The 18,828-nt window shown below is 42.9% G+C and overlaps 1 protein-coding gene across 3 annotated transcripts; it reads right to left on the bottom strand.

Moving 5' to 3' along the window:
- Positions 1-5,334: 5,334 nt before the first annotated feature.
- FST (follistatin) lies at positions 5,335-11,502 on the bottom strand. Of its 3 annotated transcripts, none has more exons than XM_059919281.1 (6): positions 11,359-11,502; positions 9,255-9,446; positions 8,610-8,828; positions 8,066-8,290; positions 7,136-7,366; positions 5,335-6,386 (listed from the first exon to the last, which is right to left on the bottom strand). In XM_059919281.1, the coding sequence occupies exons 1-6, from the start codon at positions 11,441-11,443 to the stop codon at positions 6,304-6,306; spliced, it is 1,035 nt and encodes a 344-aa protein (XP_059775264.1). In that variant the 5' UTR covers positions 11,444-11,502; the 3' UTR covers positions 5,335-6,303. The 3 variants fall into 3 exon arrangements, with proteins under 3 accessions (XP_059775264.1, XP_059775265.1, XP_059775266.1); XM_059919282.1 differs by having other exon boundaries at positions 7,136-7,363; XM_059919283.1 differs by lacking the exon at positions 5,335-6,386 and adding an exon at positions 6,623-6,670.
- Positions 11,503-18,828: the final 7,326 nt, after the last annotated feature.

The raw sequence follows: 18,828 nt of genomic DNA, 5'->3' as shown, positions 1-18,828 counted from the left end.
GGCCCTTTCACTCTTGGTTCAGCCTATGGACATTGGGATGTGGTTGTCTCTGGATGCATTCCTAGGAGGATATCACTTATTATAGTTTCGAGCCTGCACGTCTATTCCATCTGGTTGCTTAGATCTCCCTGTTCTTAGAAGAGGTGGATCAAATGAGTAGCAGTTTTGGCTTCCTGACCAGTGGATGAAGCTGGAAGTTCTACTCTCTAAGAAGATGATGTAGAACTCCTGGAAGAAGTTGTAGACAAGTGCTAGGGAAGGGAAGTGGAACAAATGTCAATTTAAGGGAGGACCAGGGTTGGAATTTCACTACTCTTCATTTAAAATTCATGTCTCTTCTTGATAAACTTACCACTCAATACATATGCCTGGAAGGGATGGTAAAGGCAAGTCCACAACTCCTAGCCAGTCCAGCTTAAGTCTCATTGGGAAGATCTCCCTTAAGATAGTGAAGGCTGAGAATATTCTTAGGAAAAATGTGTCTTGTGATGTCTATGGCCAAGTACCTTTACCACCAGCAGGTACACTCCTGCAAATGAGGCCAATTATGCATGGGAATTCTGGCCAGGTCAGGCTGGCAGAACAGAGTTGAACACGGTTTCTCTGTAGCCCTACCAGAGACCCATGTATGGGTATTCTGGCTGCCTTTGGAACATCAGGGAGCCAGGGCTCACTCAGAGCTTGAATTGATTCCAGGGCAGTAGTTCTCAAACTTTAGCATGCACAGGAATCACCTGGAAAGCTTGTTAAACCATAGATTCTTGGACCCCAGGTGAATTTTGTTCAGTGGTTCTGGGGTAGTGCTCAAAAAGTTGTATTTCTCACAAGCTCCCAGGTAATTCTGATGCTGCTGGTCCAGGCACTACACCTTGAGTAGCACTGTTTATATTTGGGAATTTTATTGACTGTGTCCTGGTTCTGCATAGCTAATAAAGTGCCCTCCATCTTTTTGATAACTTTTCCTGGGTCACTGGGTCTACAAAAGACTCTAGGAGTTTCAAGTATTGGTAGCCTTTTGAGTAATCCAATTCTTCCCTTGTCATTGGCCCATAAGTCCACAGCAATCTCAAGAAACTATAGAGATTGGCCTGTGCCTTGGTCTTTCACTGCCACCACTGTTTATGGGATGCATCATGACCAGGAAATCACCCCATCAATTTTTCTTTTTTTCGTGCCAGAAAAGATAGAGATCTATCAAGATCTCTTAGAACTCGAATAGATGTACAGCTCCTCTGATTCACCAGGATTGTGACTTTGCTTCTGATTTCTTGCTTGCCCCAAGTCCCTGAGAAAAGCTTATACTTATTCTTTAGCCAGAGACCTGAGTCCTTAGGGAATTAATACAAGAGACTTTTGGTGGCAGTATATCTGGCTCCCGACTGTACCAGCTGGTTCCAGGGCCATATTCTTAAAATAGAAAAATAAATTATAGCTCTGCCAGGACTACATTTGGTGTAATCCAGAGAATATGTGTTTAAGTGTCTGAAGGAATCAGCCACAGGAATCTTGATGGTACCAGCCAAGATATCTGAGGTCCAAGGGTGGCAAAACCCAGGGACCATCCTGTACTCATGGGGGGATTCCAGCTAAATAGAAGCTGGGATTTGGACATGTCCGGGCAGGTCTGCTGAATACTCAGGGCAGGCATGCCTGGAGTCTATTTACATGACAACTTTTGGCTGAAGAATGATTGTTTGTTGATCTGAATGGAAAGTGGAATGGGAAGAAGAGAAATGTGTCTGTCTTAGGATGCAGGTTTTGAAAAATGTTTTTTAATAAATGAGTTTATAAATTAAATAATATATCACCTTTTTGTATTTGGTAATTGTACAATTTACATTAGGATTTTTGCTAGTTTGGAAATAATTTATTACTATCTTTAGAAACCTATAGCCCTCATGTAGGAAATCCTATCAAAATTAAAGACAGATTTAATCTAGTTTACTACCAGGGATTGTGTTGGGTGTGTGAATGAAAAGACAAAATGCATGTCTTGTGGCTTTGGAAATGTTGTTGGGTGACTGATTTTTTTCTAAATTTCCATGAAAAATAATGTATCTCAATTTGTTATTTGAACTGTGAACTTTTGCTATAGCACCTAGAACTTCCTGAAGCTCTGTTTTAAATATTAACGTGGCTAAAATAGTTTAAAATTTAAAATAAATTGTTTACACTTGTGCTTCTGGTCTTGATTAGTGTCACTCCTTATTCATTGCATTTTCAAGGTAGAGGCTGGTTGATGAGCTACAATTCCACTCTTTCTTTTTCTTTCTTTCTTCTTTTTTTTTTTTTTTTGTCCGGGCCATGCAGCCTGCAGTGGAAGAGCAGAGTCTTAACCACTTGACCACCAGGGAAGTCCTCTCTTTTCTTTAGTTAATAACAATTATTACAGTCCTAGAGGACACTTATTCACTGGCTGTTTTTTACGTGCAAGGCACAGATCTAAGCACTTTACACATTTTATTTCTTTTAATCTTCAGAACATTGTTATGAGGGAGACACTTTTATTATCCTGGTTACATACATGGGAAAACTAAGGCCTAGAGAGGTTAAATTCCTTGTCTAATTAATATATAGCAAGCAGTGGGGAGAACTGGGGTTTTGGTGTTTGAAGTGTTTTAGCAAAGCTACTAATTACTCTAAATTTTAAGATGGTTATGGAAAAGAAAAGGCTGTTTCTCAGTTCAGGTATGGTTTAGGTGTCAGAAATTCTCTCATTGCCAATTTTGATTCTTTAGCCCTTGCAAAGTCACCGGAATTATTTTCCAGTCTTTTGGTCATACAAAATGATTTTTTAAATGACTCTATTTCAGTTGCTTTCCTAGAGATTGGGAAAAGCAGTCTACTGTGCACCTCTCCTTGAGAATGACTTTTTAAATCTTTAAACTTTTTATTTGGATATGATTCCAAACTTACAGAAAAGTTGCAAAAATAAAGATAGTATTAAAGATACCCATACACCTTTTACTCAAATTCACTTATTGTTAATTAACATTTTACTTCTTTTATCATTTGTGTGCTCTCTCTGATTACATATGGGGGAAAAAAAAACCTATATAAAGCTATATTTTTTCTTTCTAAATCACTTAAGGGTAAATTATATACATTTTTATCTTTCCCCCTAAATACTTCAGTGTGTCTTTCCTAAGTATAGGAATATTCTCCGCATGTGTATTACAGTAATCAATTTCAGTAAATTTGATTTGATACAATGCTTTAACCTATGGACAGTATTCTAATTTTGTCAATTGGACAATAATGTTATATACAGGGCTTTCCCCCTTGGGTACAGGATCCAGTCTAAGGCCAGGTACTACACTGAGCTGCATTGTTTGAGAATGATTCTAATTATGCCAGATTTTATTTTTGCTATACCCATACAGCATGTAAAAATCTTAATTGAAGTGGACCTCTGATGAAAATTAGACCCCTGATAGATTTTTCATTATTACTTGATATTTTGCAATTCCTAATGATGATTAGGATGAACTCATACTAATTAAAGCTAGTTACTAGCAACTGTTTCTATTAATTACATTATATACCTAAACGAATTAGATTCTTTTGAGTCATAGCTGAAATTCTAACAGTAGCCTAATGGTATTAATCTAATTTTAATTTTAAAAGAGACTTCTATTTTTTGGCACTAATTAGCCTAACGCAGGATTACTGGAAAAGTCGGAAACCCCAAGAAGGAAAATGAGATACTGCCTGGTGTTTGAGAGGAATGATTGATGCTGACAAGTATGAAATAAAAATAAAAATTGTAAATAAATAATCCGGATGTTGTTTAAAAGGCAAGCTGTTGATTTTATCACTCCCCCTTGCCAAGACACACATTGGTGCCTGTTAAATTTGACGTTTTTACTCTGATGTCAATGGCAGCTTTAAAGCATCAGTAGCATCCCAGGATGAGGTAATAAATCTGTTCCAGGAAGGGATGTGAAACCATGTCTGCCTGCTGTTTCCTTCCCCAAGAGCCCAGCCCTAGTGGCAAGCCAGCAGGTCCCGGGCACTACAGAAGTTACCATCCTTGTCTTTCCTCGGTTAATGGTGGCCTGTTTGTCTTCTGCACCTCTTTCCCCCCTTTCTCTGGGAACCGGGGGCAGAGGGCTAATGAACCCGATAGGCTCCTAATCATTATACAAACTCTGCCCGCCCAAGAGGCCCCTCTGCCTTCAACAAATTTCTCATTTGGTGACCACAGTTGAGAGCCAACAGTCTCCTATAGTCATTTTTAATAATTATTTATATTAAAGAGGGTTTTCACAAAAGGGATAAACTTTTGAAAAGAACTTGGGTCACAGTCTTTGAAAGAAAGAACATATTTGCTTAGCAGTTTGCAATATTGACTGTTGTTTGCACTTGCCCTCCTACAGTCCCAATCCTCACTTCTTTGCATCTTGTACTTGATATTTTTTAATATACTTAGGCAATGAATTAGCACACAATGACTTGGAAACTTGTGATTATCTAGTTACGTATCACTATGTAGTACAATGTATTACAGGGACCACCAATTGATGCCCCAGATGCCAATCTGAGACTCTGATAGTGTGACTTGGCTGTCTAATGTAAACTGCAAAATATTAATACATGTCCTCTTACCTTGAAAGTGTCGTTATTAACTCTCCATGAACCATGGACATCATTGTGGAAATCCACCCCTGCCCCACCCTTACTTCACCAAGTCTCTAGAATTCCAACACTATACTGCCTTTATTTCTGTAGTTGATATTCTTACTTCTAGGATGTGCTGTCATATATTAGTCTATTTTCACTTTTCCTTGTGATGTGCTTTGTTTTTTAAAGACCTAAGATCCACTGTATTTAGATGAGGAAAGATAAAGGGCACCTCTGGCTATGGAGATGAGTTTGGAACAAGGATAGCTAAGAAGATGGTGTTTTTAAAGAGGAAACTTTAGGCTTGGTACATTGCAGGGAAGAACATCTACAGAGTCCTCCAGGGCTGAGTGGTAGGTATGCCATCACTCCTACAAAGGGGTGTCTGGACCTCCGATTTCTTTATCTCTTGAGCTCCACTGAGGTGATCTGTAATTTACCTTGGAGTTCCTACTGCCCTGGCCACTTAATTTCAGTGATAACTCTATTTCCCAGCAAATGTATCATATACATTTTTACTCAAAAGCCCACATAACTTCTTTTACATCATCAGCAATTGAGACCATTGGCTTTTTAAAATTTTTTTATTTTTTCACTCATCATTTATTTACAAATACACATTATAACTTTTATATACATTGCACATTTACATGGTAGAAAAGTACAAAACTATATATTTAAATGAATTTATATTTAACTTGCCATGTTTGAAAATATAAAATTGCATCAGAAAAAAGTATTATGAAAAGCAAGAAACTTGAACTGATAAAGCTTTGATATAACTTTTCATGACACATTGGGTGAAAAGGACTAATTTAAAAGGTACAGCAGACTAGCTTAAAGGAAACACCTAACAAAAGGTTGAATGTGTAGCATTCCCCTTCCTTCAGGCTCCTGACACCCATATCACTCAATTTCTTTGGATCTGTAACATCTTAAAAGTACATTATTAGAAACCACCCAACATTGCTATCAGCCCCTCTCACAAATGTCTTCATCACAACAAGAGAACGGAAGTAGGAATTCCCTCAAAGATGTATCCTCTGTACCTTCTATCTGAGTCAGAGTTATAATGCCTTTTGGTCAGTCAAGATTCCTTGTAAACAAAACCCGAGGGATCATGTATGTACAGAACAGGCAGCAGAGAATCCAATAAATAAACATGACAGAAACTGACATGCAAGTTTGTTATAATGGAAAAGAGTCTAACAACAGTGAAATGAAGGGAGACAGATGAGTGAGTGAATAGTAAGGAATGGACTTAAATGGTTTACAAGGGAAAAAAAAAGCTTTTACTTTACAAGCAAGAGACCTCACAATAAATAACAACTGCTCTTCCTTTCACGAATAAATTTCTTCAAAAACAAGGTGTACAGTCAACCAGACATTTTATGTATAAATTATAAAACATGACACAGTATAAATAAATGTCTACAAGTCTCAACTATGGGCCTCATCCAGTAGACCTCACAATGACTGCCTCTCCGGGTCCAGTGAGTAACAAGGTGGCCTGGGAGAGAGCTTTAGGACAAAGGTCCTTTATGTATAGTTTTCCCCCCAAATAAATAAGCATACACTTATTTACAGTATGGACAATATATTTTTTCTTTTTCTTTTCTTTTCTTTTTTTTTTTTTTTTTTGCCCAAAGGCTATGTCAACACTGAACATTGGTGGAGGGTTTACCACTCTAGAATGGAAGATATAGGAAAGCTGTAGTCCTGGTCTTCATCTTCCTCCTCTTCCTCGGTGTCTTCCGAAATGGCTAGATGGGGGAATACAGGGGAGCTGCTGTTTAAATATGGACAACAACAGCGCAGAAGCAGCTCAGTGTACGTTTTCAAAGCCCTCTGAAACAGCCATATTACAGCGTTGCATTTTTATGTGACTTGCAGTAAGATGCTTTTTGTTTTGTTTTGTTTTGTTTTTGGCATCTGCTGTTATGCAATAAGTTTAAAAAAAAACTTAAAAAAAAAAACCATTATCTATGAAGTCAAAAACTGCAGAAAGTTCTGAAGAATCAATGGCTCAGGTTTTACAGGCAGATTCCTGAAATTAGATAAAAAGCGCTCTTGTGTTCTAGGTATAACTGCTTTGGGTCCTTAATTCAGAGTTAGTAGAGGCAGCTGTGCAAAGCAGCAGCCCATGTGTGATAACAGAAAGCTGTCTTTGAAAAAGAAAAAAAAACAACCTTTGAAGCAGTTAGTTTAGATTCAAGTGTTAATAAAGCAAACAGCAAAGCACACTACTAAAGCAAAAGAAATTAGGGGCAAATGACTGGAAATAGGTTTTTAGAGGCGACCCCCTGGATGATCATCAGACAAATCCTAAAAGCCCAGAAACATTCCAGGCAATTTTTCTGCGGATCGCCGAACTGCTGGTAAAATTTAGCAGCTACCTAACTTAAACAGAAGTGGGCTTATACGGGGAGGTTTTCGTGCTTTTTACGTCTCCATTCCCTAGGGCTTGCCTGGGAAAGCCTTAAATTGCAGCAAGGTTAGAAACTGCACTTACAGTTGCAAGATCCGGAGTGCTTCACTTCCAGCAGCACGCCTGAGGAGCAGGCTGCTTCCTTCATGGCACACTCGCTGGCGTAGGTGGCATTGTCACTGGCACAGACTGGCTCCTCAGACTTACTCTCAGGGCACAGCTCATCGCAGAGGGAACACCGGCCTCTGCCAACCTTGAAATCCCATAAACACTTTTTTCCACCAGTGCACTGGATATCCTCACAGGACTTTGCTTCTAGGATATAATACACCTGTGATGAGTAAATCCATTTCCCCCTTGCCCCCTTTCTCTCGTCTCCTATCAATAAATGTAAACATATAACATATCTTATTACTACTCACTCATGGGGGTAATGGAGATATTGTGCAAAAATGCTCTATAATAAAACCAAAACACACACACACACACACACACACACACACACCAGTTTCCTACATACTATATTAGTACATGAAAATACTGTAGCATTTTTTTGGAACAGAATTTCACAGTATCCTTGAGTTAAATATGTATTTGATTATTTCCCACAAGTGGGATCTTTTAAAAAAAGAAACAATTCTATCAGTTATCAGAATCTGATAACAGATTTTAGGAACTGTTAAGTAATTATTTCTTGCTTCCAGCAAGTCTAGCGCTTAAAAAAAATGTGTAAAATTGAGTGAGTTCTTTGGTTTCTAAGGAGGAAAATTGTTTCCTGTGTCTTGCTGGCATTTCAATATATATGCCAATGCTTCCGGAAGACAATGTTTTCTTAAGGAATGCTGTGGTCATGACAGTTTACCCAAACCGGAGAGTATTTCTCTCTTTGGTGAAGCTATGTGTTTGGGGAGGCTTTGGCCTTATTTATTGGTTAACCTCATAGTTTTAACACCAGTTCGAGCCTCTTTCTCTTTTCGTATTTTTTCTTTTCCTTCCTCAATCCAGAATACCTACTGATACACTTTCCCTCATAGGCCAATCCAATAGACCTGCCCAGTAGGCAGGTAGCCTTTCTCAGGTGACAGGCACTGGAGTAGGTTACTCCATCATTCCCACAGAGATACTGTTCAGAGGAGGTGGGCTCTGGGCAAATGCGGTTACATGTCACACAGTAGGCATTATTAGTCTGGTCCACCACGCATGTGGAGCTGCCTGGACAGAAAACATCCCGACAGGTCTCTGAAACAAAGAGGGAAACACACATTAATAGGCACCTTCTGGTCCTTAGGGACTGAGCATTTGATAGTATCAAGGAAATCATGAAGCATCCAGCTTTCAGAAACGTACTCTGGGAGCCCTGTGGTTTTCAAAAGAAAACTATGACTCTAGGTTGGTCCTTCAGTGTTTTAAGGAATCTCTAGAAGTTAGAAAGGGTTCCTTTATTTGGTATCATCATTATTGTTATTAGGCTATTACTGCAGACTACACCATCCCCCGGGGGTCTTGCAGTGGGTCTATCTCAGGTAGGAAGCCGGGGGAGGGGCCGGGTAGGACCTACTTTTACATTTGCCCTGGTACTGGACTTCCAGTTCTGGCTGCTCTTTACATCTGGCCTTGAGGAGTGCACATTCGTTGCGGTAGGTTTTTCCGTCCAGCCCACAGACTGGGCCTTTCCAGGTGATGTTAGAACAATCTGGGGCACAGACACAGCGGGGTTTGTTCTTCTTGTTCATTCGGCATTTTTTCCCGGGCCCACAGTCCACGTTCTCGCACGTTTCTAGCAGTTGGAAAGATGCAGGGATTAAAACCGGGGCCAGGCACCGTGCAGGTCAGCCAGGAGGGCTGCGGGTGCCCCGCGCAATCGTGCTGCCAGGAGTCCGAGCCCCAGGGGCTCTCACCCAGAAGTTGAGGAGGGGCAGGTGTGGGGGACAGTGGGCTGCCTCCCATACCCACATCTCTCTCAAAGTGCACGGGTTGGCTGGCTTCACCACCACATTTGGCTAAGAAGTCCGAGAACCTCTGTCGACCTTGTTTTGCCTGTAGTATGTGACACCCAAGATTCAACCCGAATGGCTTACCAGGGCTGGGGGTAGTTAGGTGGATCCCACGAACAAAGCTCTCCCAGTCCCAAACCCCAGCTGGGCACTGGGAGGGTAAGACGCCCTCTATTGAGGGCCTACAAATTGGGGAGGAAGAGCCCTACCTTTACAGGGGATGCAGTTGGGGGCGCCCCCATTGAAAATCATCCACTTGAAGAGCGTGTTGTCATTTACGTCCTCTTCGGTCCATGAGGTGCTCAGGCGGCCGGTGCTGCAGCACTCCTCCTTGGTCAGTTCTGTCTTGTACAGGACCTGGCAGCGGCCGTTCTTTGCTTGGCGGAGCCAGCAGTTCCCAGCTGCGGGGAGACAGGGGCGGGGAGGTGGGCGAGTGAGCAGTGGCGGGGTAGGGGGAGAGAGGCGGCGAGCCGGCAAGGGAAGGAGACGCGGCGGGGATGGGGAGGGAGTGAGCGTGGAGGAGGAGAGACGGGAGAGAAAAGCAGAAAAGCAGGAAACAAATCGGAGGGAGTGAAGGGGTGGAGAAAGAGGGGGGAAAAGCCAGATTGAAGAGGTGGGAGGTGGGCGAGGGGGAGGGAAGGCGAGAGCGAGAAGCCAGAGCGCCCCAGCCATATCAATGTCAGTTACCAGTGACCCAGACACAACACGTGCAGCTTGCATTGACTTTTACTAGACTGTTTACTTTTATTCGTCCCATTTCATAACCTGCAGCGACTCGAAGAGCAGATTAAAGAACCTGACAAAAACAGGATGCGACGGGTGTTTTTACATGTTGCATTCATGTAGGCGGTACGAGTATTATTTGTGACAGGGGTTAAGAAAGTAGGAGAACTTGAGAGAGAGAGAAAGAAAAAGAAAGGGGGAGACAGAGAGAGACCGAGACAGACAGACAGACAGACAGACACACACACACACACACACGAACAGATCAAGCAAAAGGCACTTGTGAAAAATGAAAGCAAAAAAGCAACCCGGCCCTGCCCGGCGCTGCCCCGCGCGGCCTCGAGGCGCAGCCCGCCCGACGGGCCGTTTTGCAATCCGCCAGACCCAGAGGACGCCCGCGGCCACCGCGATCTTTCGAAATCTCCCAGGGCTGCTTTCCCCGGCACCCCAGCAGCGCCTCGTCCCGAAAGGCGGGCAACTCAGAGTAGTGCGTCGCAGACGGCTAGGGACAGTGCCCGGGGGACAGTTTACAACACACACAAAATGTTAACGCTAAAGCCAGGAAAGTTACAAGTCTGCCTCAAGAAAAGAGTGTGGGGGGGGGGGGGGAAACAAAAGGGGGGGGAACTTCCTACTGTTTCATGGTTTTATATACATGTATGTGTGTATACACACACCCCTATCTCATACCTACCAAGAAATCTTTGCAAGTAATTTTCCCCCCTTCCTCCTTTTTAATGTTCGGATCTTGGTCAGGAAGATTTCTCATGAATCATCCATATAACTTTAACGATAATTGGATCGCAAACTGCTCTTATTATTTTAAAAAATTCTGCCCAAAGACTAATTGAAATAAACAAATCTAATTTTAAAAAACTTTAGAAATTTGCATCTCAGAATTTAAACCAATTGTGGGCTCCTCAGTGTTCTACAGAAAGTTAACAGTCAGAGGAATGAGGCAAAGGGGAAAAAACTGTAAACTACTCAAAAGAGTCCGGGGCAATAATTTTTTTTTTTTTTTTTTTGCGGGGTTGTGGGGAGGGGGTTGGAAGAAGCATCCACTAGGCAGAAAGCGACTTCCCTCTAAAATTTTCGGCACCCACATTTCCAAGTTTGGGCAAAGTTTCTGAAACCACGTCCCCCAGCCACCGAAGAAATTTCAGTATTCCCCCCTCCCCACCCAGTCATTTTTTTAAGGTATCCAAAAGACGTAGGAAGGAGGGAGGTTAGATTGCAAATGGGTCGACTGAAATCTCCAGGCTACTGATGCTTGCCCCCTTCCTCAGAGCCAAACAGGGGAGATAACATCTGAACTCATTATGTCCAGAACTTGGAGCATCTAACCCTACCTACGGAGAGAGACTCCAGCTCACTCCCTTTCCTTTTAAAGGATAACCGCGCTCCAAACTCGGCTTCAGGTCCTAAAATGTCCCTGCCTTTAGTTTTCCCACTCCTCTCCATCCCGGACTCGCTAAGTTGGTCCAACATCTTCCGAGAGCAGCGTTGCTCAGAACAGACCCAGTGGAGACGACCGAAAAGTACAAACCCCTGCCCTTCGCCGAACCTCCCAGCGCATCCCCCCTCGCTTACCCTGGGCACTGCGGTCCTCCATGAACTGGCAGAGCAGCAGCAGCAGGAGGCAGAGCCCGCCGGGCTGGTGCCTGGGACGGACCATCCTGGGGGCAGGCGCGGGGCGAGGAGCGCGGCGGCGCGGGGAGCGGGCGCGGCGGCGGGTGGCTCGGGCAAGCGGCGCGCGTCGCAGAGGCGAGCGGCGGAGGGCGCAGCGATCCCGGCGCAGCCCCGCGCTCGCCGCCGGCCGCCCGCGCGATTCAATGGACGTCAGAAGCCGGGCGCAGCCGCGCTTTAAATCTAGACGGGGGTCTCCGCGGTTTGCGGTGGGCGGTCTCCCAGTGTGTGGGGCAGTGGGAGGGCGGCCGCGAGCGAGGGTGTGCGCGGCTCCTTGGGGGTGGGGAGCTTCTAAAAGTTCAGTGTGAATCAGGTGACATTTCCCACCTTCTGGAAACGCTTCCCAATTATCTGGTGGAGGTGCCCGAAATCAAAGCTGCAGGAGGGGAATCGCCGAGTTCTTATTTGCGTAGGAGCGAGAGGGAGGGGGCAGGCGACCGGGGCGGGGGAGTGGGGAAGAACACCCACTTCAAGTCCTGCACGCCGCCGCTCGCTGGTAGCGCCGGCGCGCCGGGGGTGGCGTGTGTGTGTGTGTGTGTGTGTGTGTGTGTGTGTGTGTGTGAGTGAGAGAGAGAGAGAGAGAGAGAGAGAGCGTGTGTCTGTGTGTGTCGGGGGGGGGGGGGCGCGCGCTGGGGCTCTGGAGGCGGCGGCGGGCGGAGCGGAGCTGGGCGGCGGGGCGGCAGTTGGTCTCCGCACCGGCGCTCCTCCGCTCCAGGAAGACTTTGCAAAACGCCCGGAGAGCCCCGAGCTGCTGAAATACCCCGCCTGAGGTCGGGTCGCTGCCGTTTTAGGCCCCCGCAGTCTGGGCGCGGGACCCCGCGACGTTTTGTGTCTGGGTCTGCGCGTGCCGAGCGCTGCGGCCACCCGGAGCCCAGAGGTGTGGCTGGGAACCCCGGCCCCGGCACCTTCTACCCCGGCTGAGCCGGGCCGAAACGCGGCCCTGGGTCTCGACGAGTCACAAGAGAACAAAAATGTTGAACACCTCAGCCCCAGCCTCCCCACCCACCCCCTGCCCCGTCACAGTCTCGACCCTCTCGTTTTCTTTTCTCCCCTTTCACTTCGCCGCTTCTGGAGTCGGAACCCGGAGTGGGGGCGCCGACGCAGGCGGTCTACCCCCCTTTCCCGGCTCGGAGGCTCCCCAGTTTCTGTCCTGTGTGTCTCTGTCTCTCCCAGTCTCCTTCTCAGCATCCCTCTCTCTCTCTCTCTCTCTCTTTCCCTCTTTCTCTCTCTCCGTTCGCGGAATAAAAAAGATTGCAACATCGATAATGAACTTCTGTAGCCTCAGTTTATTAAGCACAGTGCCTGGCATTCTTCGCTGAAAGTTGGCGGGTCTCTCATTTATAACATTTTTGGCACCGCTGAATGAAACTGAGGAGGCGATATTTCCTTTTATATAAAACGATTACTTCACGGAAAATGCTATATTGTTTATTCCAAAGCTGCCTTTTAAATTTCTATTCTTTTCGCTTCTGGAGCCCGAAGGACAACAGACAGCGAAGTATGCAGACAAAATTCTTGGACATTCGCAGGTCACTGGGATTTGTTCTCCTACGGATTTCAAATCCGCCCCTCTTCACGCCCCCAACCTCCCCCCGCCAGATCGCCACCCCCCACGCCTCCTCTCGTCCTCCCACCCCCCATCTTCCACCACCCCCTCCCACCCCCTCCACAACTGCAAATAACTCAGTGATAACAGATTTTTTTCCACCAACTGCAGGAGATAGTGCTAATCTTTTAATAAAAGATCCCATTACAATGGGATCTGTCTGGACAGACTATAATAGATCCCGAAATACAGCCGTGCTAATATTAGAAGACAGTTGTTTGGGTGCCTCTCAGACGGGCCCAAGCCCCCCTTTGAAAGTGGGCATGAATCACAAAGCCCCGCGGCCGCCGCACCTGCACCGCGCGCATTCGGTGCAGCAGGCTGGTAAAAACGGGTGACCTCGCCGCTGCTTTTCGCTTTATAATTACCGTCCTGAGGACGGGAGGGGAGGGGCGCGGGCGGTCGGGGCGGGGTGGCGCTGGCTTTTGCTCACTTCAGACGGCTCTGGGGGCTCCACATCCTTCTTAATCTTTCGGATTTATTCTTCCTCTCTCTCTCTGTCTTCCCTCTTCTCTCTTTCCCTCCCGTCCGCCCAACCCTTCTCTTTTCTCTTTGCCTCCCTCTTCCCCGACTCTGCTCGTACTCTCCCCCCTTCTCCCTCCCCTCTTGCTTTTCCAGTCTTCCCTCCAATGCAGCATTAATGTAGAGTTGTTTAGTGCCCTCTAATGGCCGACGACATTAACAATTAATAGCAAACTGTCCCCTTTGCAGGAGCCGACACTTCATGGCAGAGTTCCAAAGTTGAATTTATTTCTTTATTCAGGCAGATGGATATAGTGCTTATGTAGTAATGTGCTGAGGGAAAGTTTGTTTTCTCCCTTTCAAATCCTCTTTCCCAGGGAAAACTTAGTTGAAGGAAAGGGAAAAGCTAACAATTATTGTTACTCGACCTTTTTTTGGAGGGGGGGTATAGATTTGTCTTTTAATAGCAGCAAGAGACACAGTTGTTTTATCAAAGTTTATCAAACGTGTATCTAGGGTTGGAAAATAAATTCAGTATTCTAAATACACAAATTATCTTAGATGGTAGGTGGTTGGATTTCATGGCAGTGTTACCAATAGCCATTAAACATTTTAAGACCCAAATGTGATTATATGATTTTATATTGTCCCCAGTTTAAATACATTTATTGGTCCTGAGTCTTCTGTAGCCTCTGGAAGCTGAAATTTCTCACTTTAGGACCATACAAAACATTTAAATTTTGCTCATGCCTAGTTGTATATGAAGTCATCTTGCCTAGAGGAATGTGGGGTCGTATATTAATGCATGGTTTATTTTCTCAATACTTTTGGGAAGATTGTTTTAAAGACCATAAAATCCTCATATTTTATAACCATATAGCAATGAAAATAGTGATGTAACCTGCATGTTCTCATTATGATTTAACTTATTCATTTGCATGTGCACCTAGAATATATTGATATAAAAAGAGCATACCCGATATGACTTTGGGGGGGTGGGCGGTCCATGTGGCTAAATGAAAATTAGAATAAAGGCAATTTTGAGGGTTTAATCAAAAGAATATTTTATCTGGACTTTTGAGTTTTTGGTTTATTCAGATAGTTATTTTAGTTTGTGTATATAGAAACAACTCATGTCACAGAACTTTCTGAATTAACTTAATCCAAGGTATGACTGCACAATTACAGTATGATGGGTAAAAAGTAAAAATTCTGTTGCTATTTTATTCTCTGTCTACATAATGCCAAGTGCTCAGACCAGTCATTCGACTAAATTGACTGCATTGACTAGTTGCTTTGGCATCATGTGATTGTCTAGGCTAGGCCAAAGCAGACACAGTAGCTCTCATTGTAAAAATGCCACCACTCACAGGAGTGACCCAGAGTACCAGAGGAGTACCAGAGGCAGACCCAATACAGGATTACTTTTCTCTGCAGAGAGGGTGGCTCTGAGGGGTCAGGGTTGAGGTCACAGGCAAACACACTGTGGAAAACATAAGTGCTGTGTTGCTTTTGCCTTTGTGAATAAGCAGTTTGGTGTTTGTTTAGTGATACAAGCTCATCCTGTTTTTCAGCTGCACCTTGGATAGTATTGATCTGTTTGGGAAAATGTCTGCCCTGAATCGGCACAGATCAGTCATCAGGATTCTTGTTGGCCTGGGTTGTTTTCTGGCCAATCTGAGGAAATGAGACACAGGTCAATATTGGTCTCATATGGGCCTCCTGTGAGCATCAGCAAGAGATCCATCCAATTTCTGGGGTATGAAATGGTATCACACCTGTTCAGTGACATCACAGAAAAACAGCTGCTATTTCTTTTATTGTTTTATCTCCTGTAAATGTTAAATATTGGGTTTGTAGATGTCTAAATGTCAAGGGGACATTTTAAAATAAAAATGCCTTCTTTCATTTTTGTTATATGCTTCCAAGTTGGACTTCTTATTTTTTTCCTTTCTGCTCTGCCAAAAAAGTAAATGTAAATTATGAGAAACACAATAGGACCACTTTGTAACTGACTTTCTGGGCAGCACACAAAAAGACTGCTGTTCTCTGATTGTTTTTTTGTCAGCTTCAAAAGCTATCTTCCTTCTAACGTTTATAAATTTAAAATATTAGAGTTTAGCAAATGATTCAATCTAGCTCCCAAGATACCTATTTGAAATCATATGACATGGTTGTTTGAACCAGAACTGACCTGGTTAAATTTTAGTCCCTAAAAAAAGAATATGGAAGGGGTGGGTGAGGTTACATATGGACAATTTGGAAGTCAGGAAGTGAGTAGCTGTTACTTTTTTGCCTTAAAATTAAATGTCAAACTTTTTTGAAGTTAGGTATTTTCCAAAATGATACTAAGATTTCAAATGCAAATAATCAATCTTGATTAAGCAACAGAATTTAAGCACTGGAGAAATACGCTGAAGTGTTTTTAAAATCAGATTTTGTTCTTCTAGGTACAAAACCGATTACTTAATGCGTCATAGTCTTTGGTGTTGTGTAACTTCATGGGCTAGATGAGGATTGGGTGGGGGGTAATAGTTCTGTATTGGCTGAATTGTTGCAGAACTAAAAAGTTAAGAAATGTGAGTACATAAAAGCAATGTTTATCCAAGAGGTCCAAACCATCAGTTGATTAAGTTTTTAAAAATGTCATTAGAATATATGTCTTTTTAAAATATAGTACTAAGAAAACAACCAATTGATTACCTGAACTTTTCTCTTTTCAATGGTGCTTTTATGTTATATAGAGTCAGTCAATCATGGACAGCCCTTTTCTTTTTCTTTTTCTTTTTTAAAAATTTATTTATTTGTTTTTGGCTGTATTGGGTCTTTGTTGCTGCGCGCGGGCTTTCTCTAGTGGCAGCGAGCAGGGGCTACTCTTAGCTGAAGTGCACAGGCTTCTCGTTGTGGTGTCTTCTCTTGTTGCAGAGCACAGTCTCCAGGCACATGGGCTTCAGTAGTTGTGGCACATGGGCTTAGTTGCTCCACGGCATGTGAGATCCTCCTGGACCAGGGATTGAACCCATGTCGCCTGCATTGGCAGGTGATTCTTAACTACTGCGCCACCAGGGAAGTCCCTATAGATTTTTAATTAATCATCTTTCCTCAAAGGGGAATTCATTCCAAATCTAATTTGCACTTTGCCTTTGTACTTTATAAGTGTGGATCTATTTCTGGGTTCTCTGCTTTGTTCCACTAATCTATTTGTTGATTCTATGTCAGTCTCACATTATCTTGACTACTGGGACTTTATAATAAGTAAGGAAGTCAGGTAGTGTAATTCCTCCAACTTTATTTTTTTTCAAGATTGCTTTGGATATTCTAGTTGCATTTCCATATAAATTTTAGAATCCACTTGTTGAATTCTATAAATACACACAAAAAGCTTGATGGGATTATGATTGGGATAGATCAATTTGGGGATAATTGAAATTTTAAGGATATTGAGTCTTCAAAACCATGAACATGGTATATCTTTCCATTTACTTAGGTTTTCTTTAATTTCTTCTCAACTGTGGTTTGTAGATCCATTTTGTATTTTAACTGTCATTGAAAAACATGCTGAAGTAGGATAATAAATGCAGTTTCCAGCTCTTTATCTCAGAGGAACTCGATGAATTATAAAGATTTCCTGGTGCAGGATTATAAATGTTTTCATACTCCCTAAGGCGATTATCTATGGTCAGTCAAAAAGAATGTATTGAGCACACTTTTCAGGAGTGGTGTGCTAACTCATCAAAATCTCTTGCATGCATTCTTTTGTTGTTTCTTTCAGACCACAGATAATCCTTTGAATGAATAATTTCTGTCACCATGAAATTTATACCCCGTGAGAGTTTAAAATTATCCTTTATTGGTTAGTGTTTTGTTGAGTAGTATTTCATAATTTTCACGTGACTAGATTCCTACTCAAAACAATCCATCATCATGCTTAAGTTTTGAGAGGTGGAAATATGCAGTTCCCATTGTGCCAACATTTAGGTGGCAGTTACTTTCTGCTTGTGTTCTTTATTGGAGAGTTATGTCATCTTTTCATTTGTCATTGCTCTTCCTGATTCATTCATCCTCCCTGTGGTTTCCTTTCCTCTTATATCTCATTTTCCATCCACCAGAAGGATTAGCACTATAACCCAAAACTGTACCTTTTGCAGCATATATTGGCTTATTTTTTTCACGTAAATGCTACATTCAAAAGTAAACTATACTTTGTATTGTTTATCCAACAGTACTATTAAATATTTAACAATGGGTTGAGGTCAAATTGTGATGACACAACATGTGGAAATACAGAACAGATGATGCATTAAGTGTTGAAATAAATTATTTCAACACATGGCGAGCCTTACTCTTTTTTTGGACTAGAATAGGAATATGTATATTATAAAGACTAGTAGATGAATGACTTAGAGGTAGTTTTGGTCAGTGTGTGCTTAATCTCCAATAAATAGTCATTCTTTTAGCAATATAAAATTGTTAGTATGTATAGGAGGCTCATTTATTTGCTTTTCCAATACATTAGTTAAATGAGTCTTCTGAACTGGCCTCAGTGTGATTTCCTCGCAAATAAGGATATGAAAATCATCAACAGGAACCATGTGTTAATGGCTCACATGCTGGGCAGATGGAAACATAGTGGAGAAGAACTATTTAGTTGAGATCATTTTGGCCCCAAGACTTCTAATCTTTGCTTTAATAGAAAACATTGCTTTGGCCAGCCAAATGACACAACCATCACACTGTCAACATTTTCATCTTTGCCAGAGCACCAGATTTCCTGAAGAAACCTTTAGGCAGTGATTCCTAACTTTTTCTTATTTGCAGTCCATCTGAGAAGCTGTTGAAAGATATGAACCATCTCCCCAGAATAGTGCACAGACACAAATACATATACACCTGCACAAAGTTTTGCATTCATTTTTAGGAAGGTCCTAAGCATTTCGAAATCCATGCATGGATCCTTGCAGGGTTCCATGGACCCCAGATCAAGACCCCTGATTCTGAAAGATACAATTGCTAGGTGTTCCGATTATTCTGCCAATACACTCCAATCTGTCTACTTGCTTTGTAAGAACCATTCAGATCTCAGTTAGAGTGTCCTCCCTAGAATAATTCCATATATTAGTGTGTTTTACAAAATTAACCAATGTCACCAATAGAGCAATTGTCTTGAGAGCGTTCAAAACACACCCACCCACCCACCCACACACACACACACACACACATACTGATATGCATCTATCTATTATTTTGTCCTTTAATAATAGCTACCATGTATTGAGTACCTATTCCATGCCAGGAACATGAAATAT

The sequence above is a fragment of the Balaenoptera ricei genome, chromosome 3, assembly GCF_028023285.1.
Source record: "Balaenoptera ricei isolate mBalRic1 chromosome 3, mBalRic1.hap2, whole genome shotgun sequence".
In the NCBI taxonomy this organism is placed as follows: Eukaryota; Metazoa; Chordata; class Mammalia; order Artiodactyla; family Balaenopteridae; genus Balaenoptera; species Balaenoptera ricei.
Note: the sequence above shows the minus strand (reverse complement) of the source record. Positions and strands in the feature narration are given on the sequence as shown.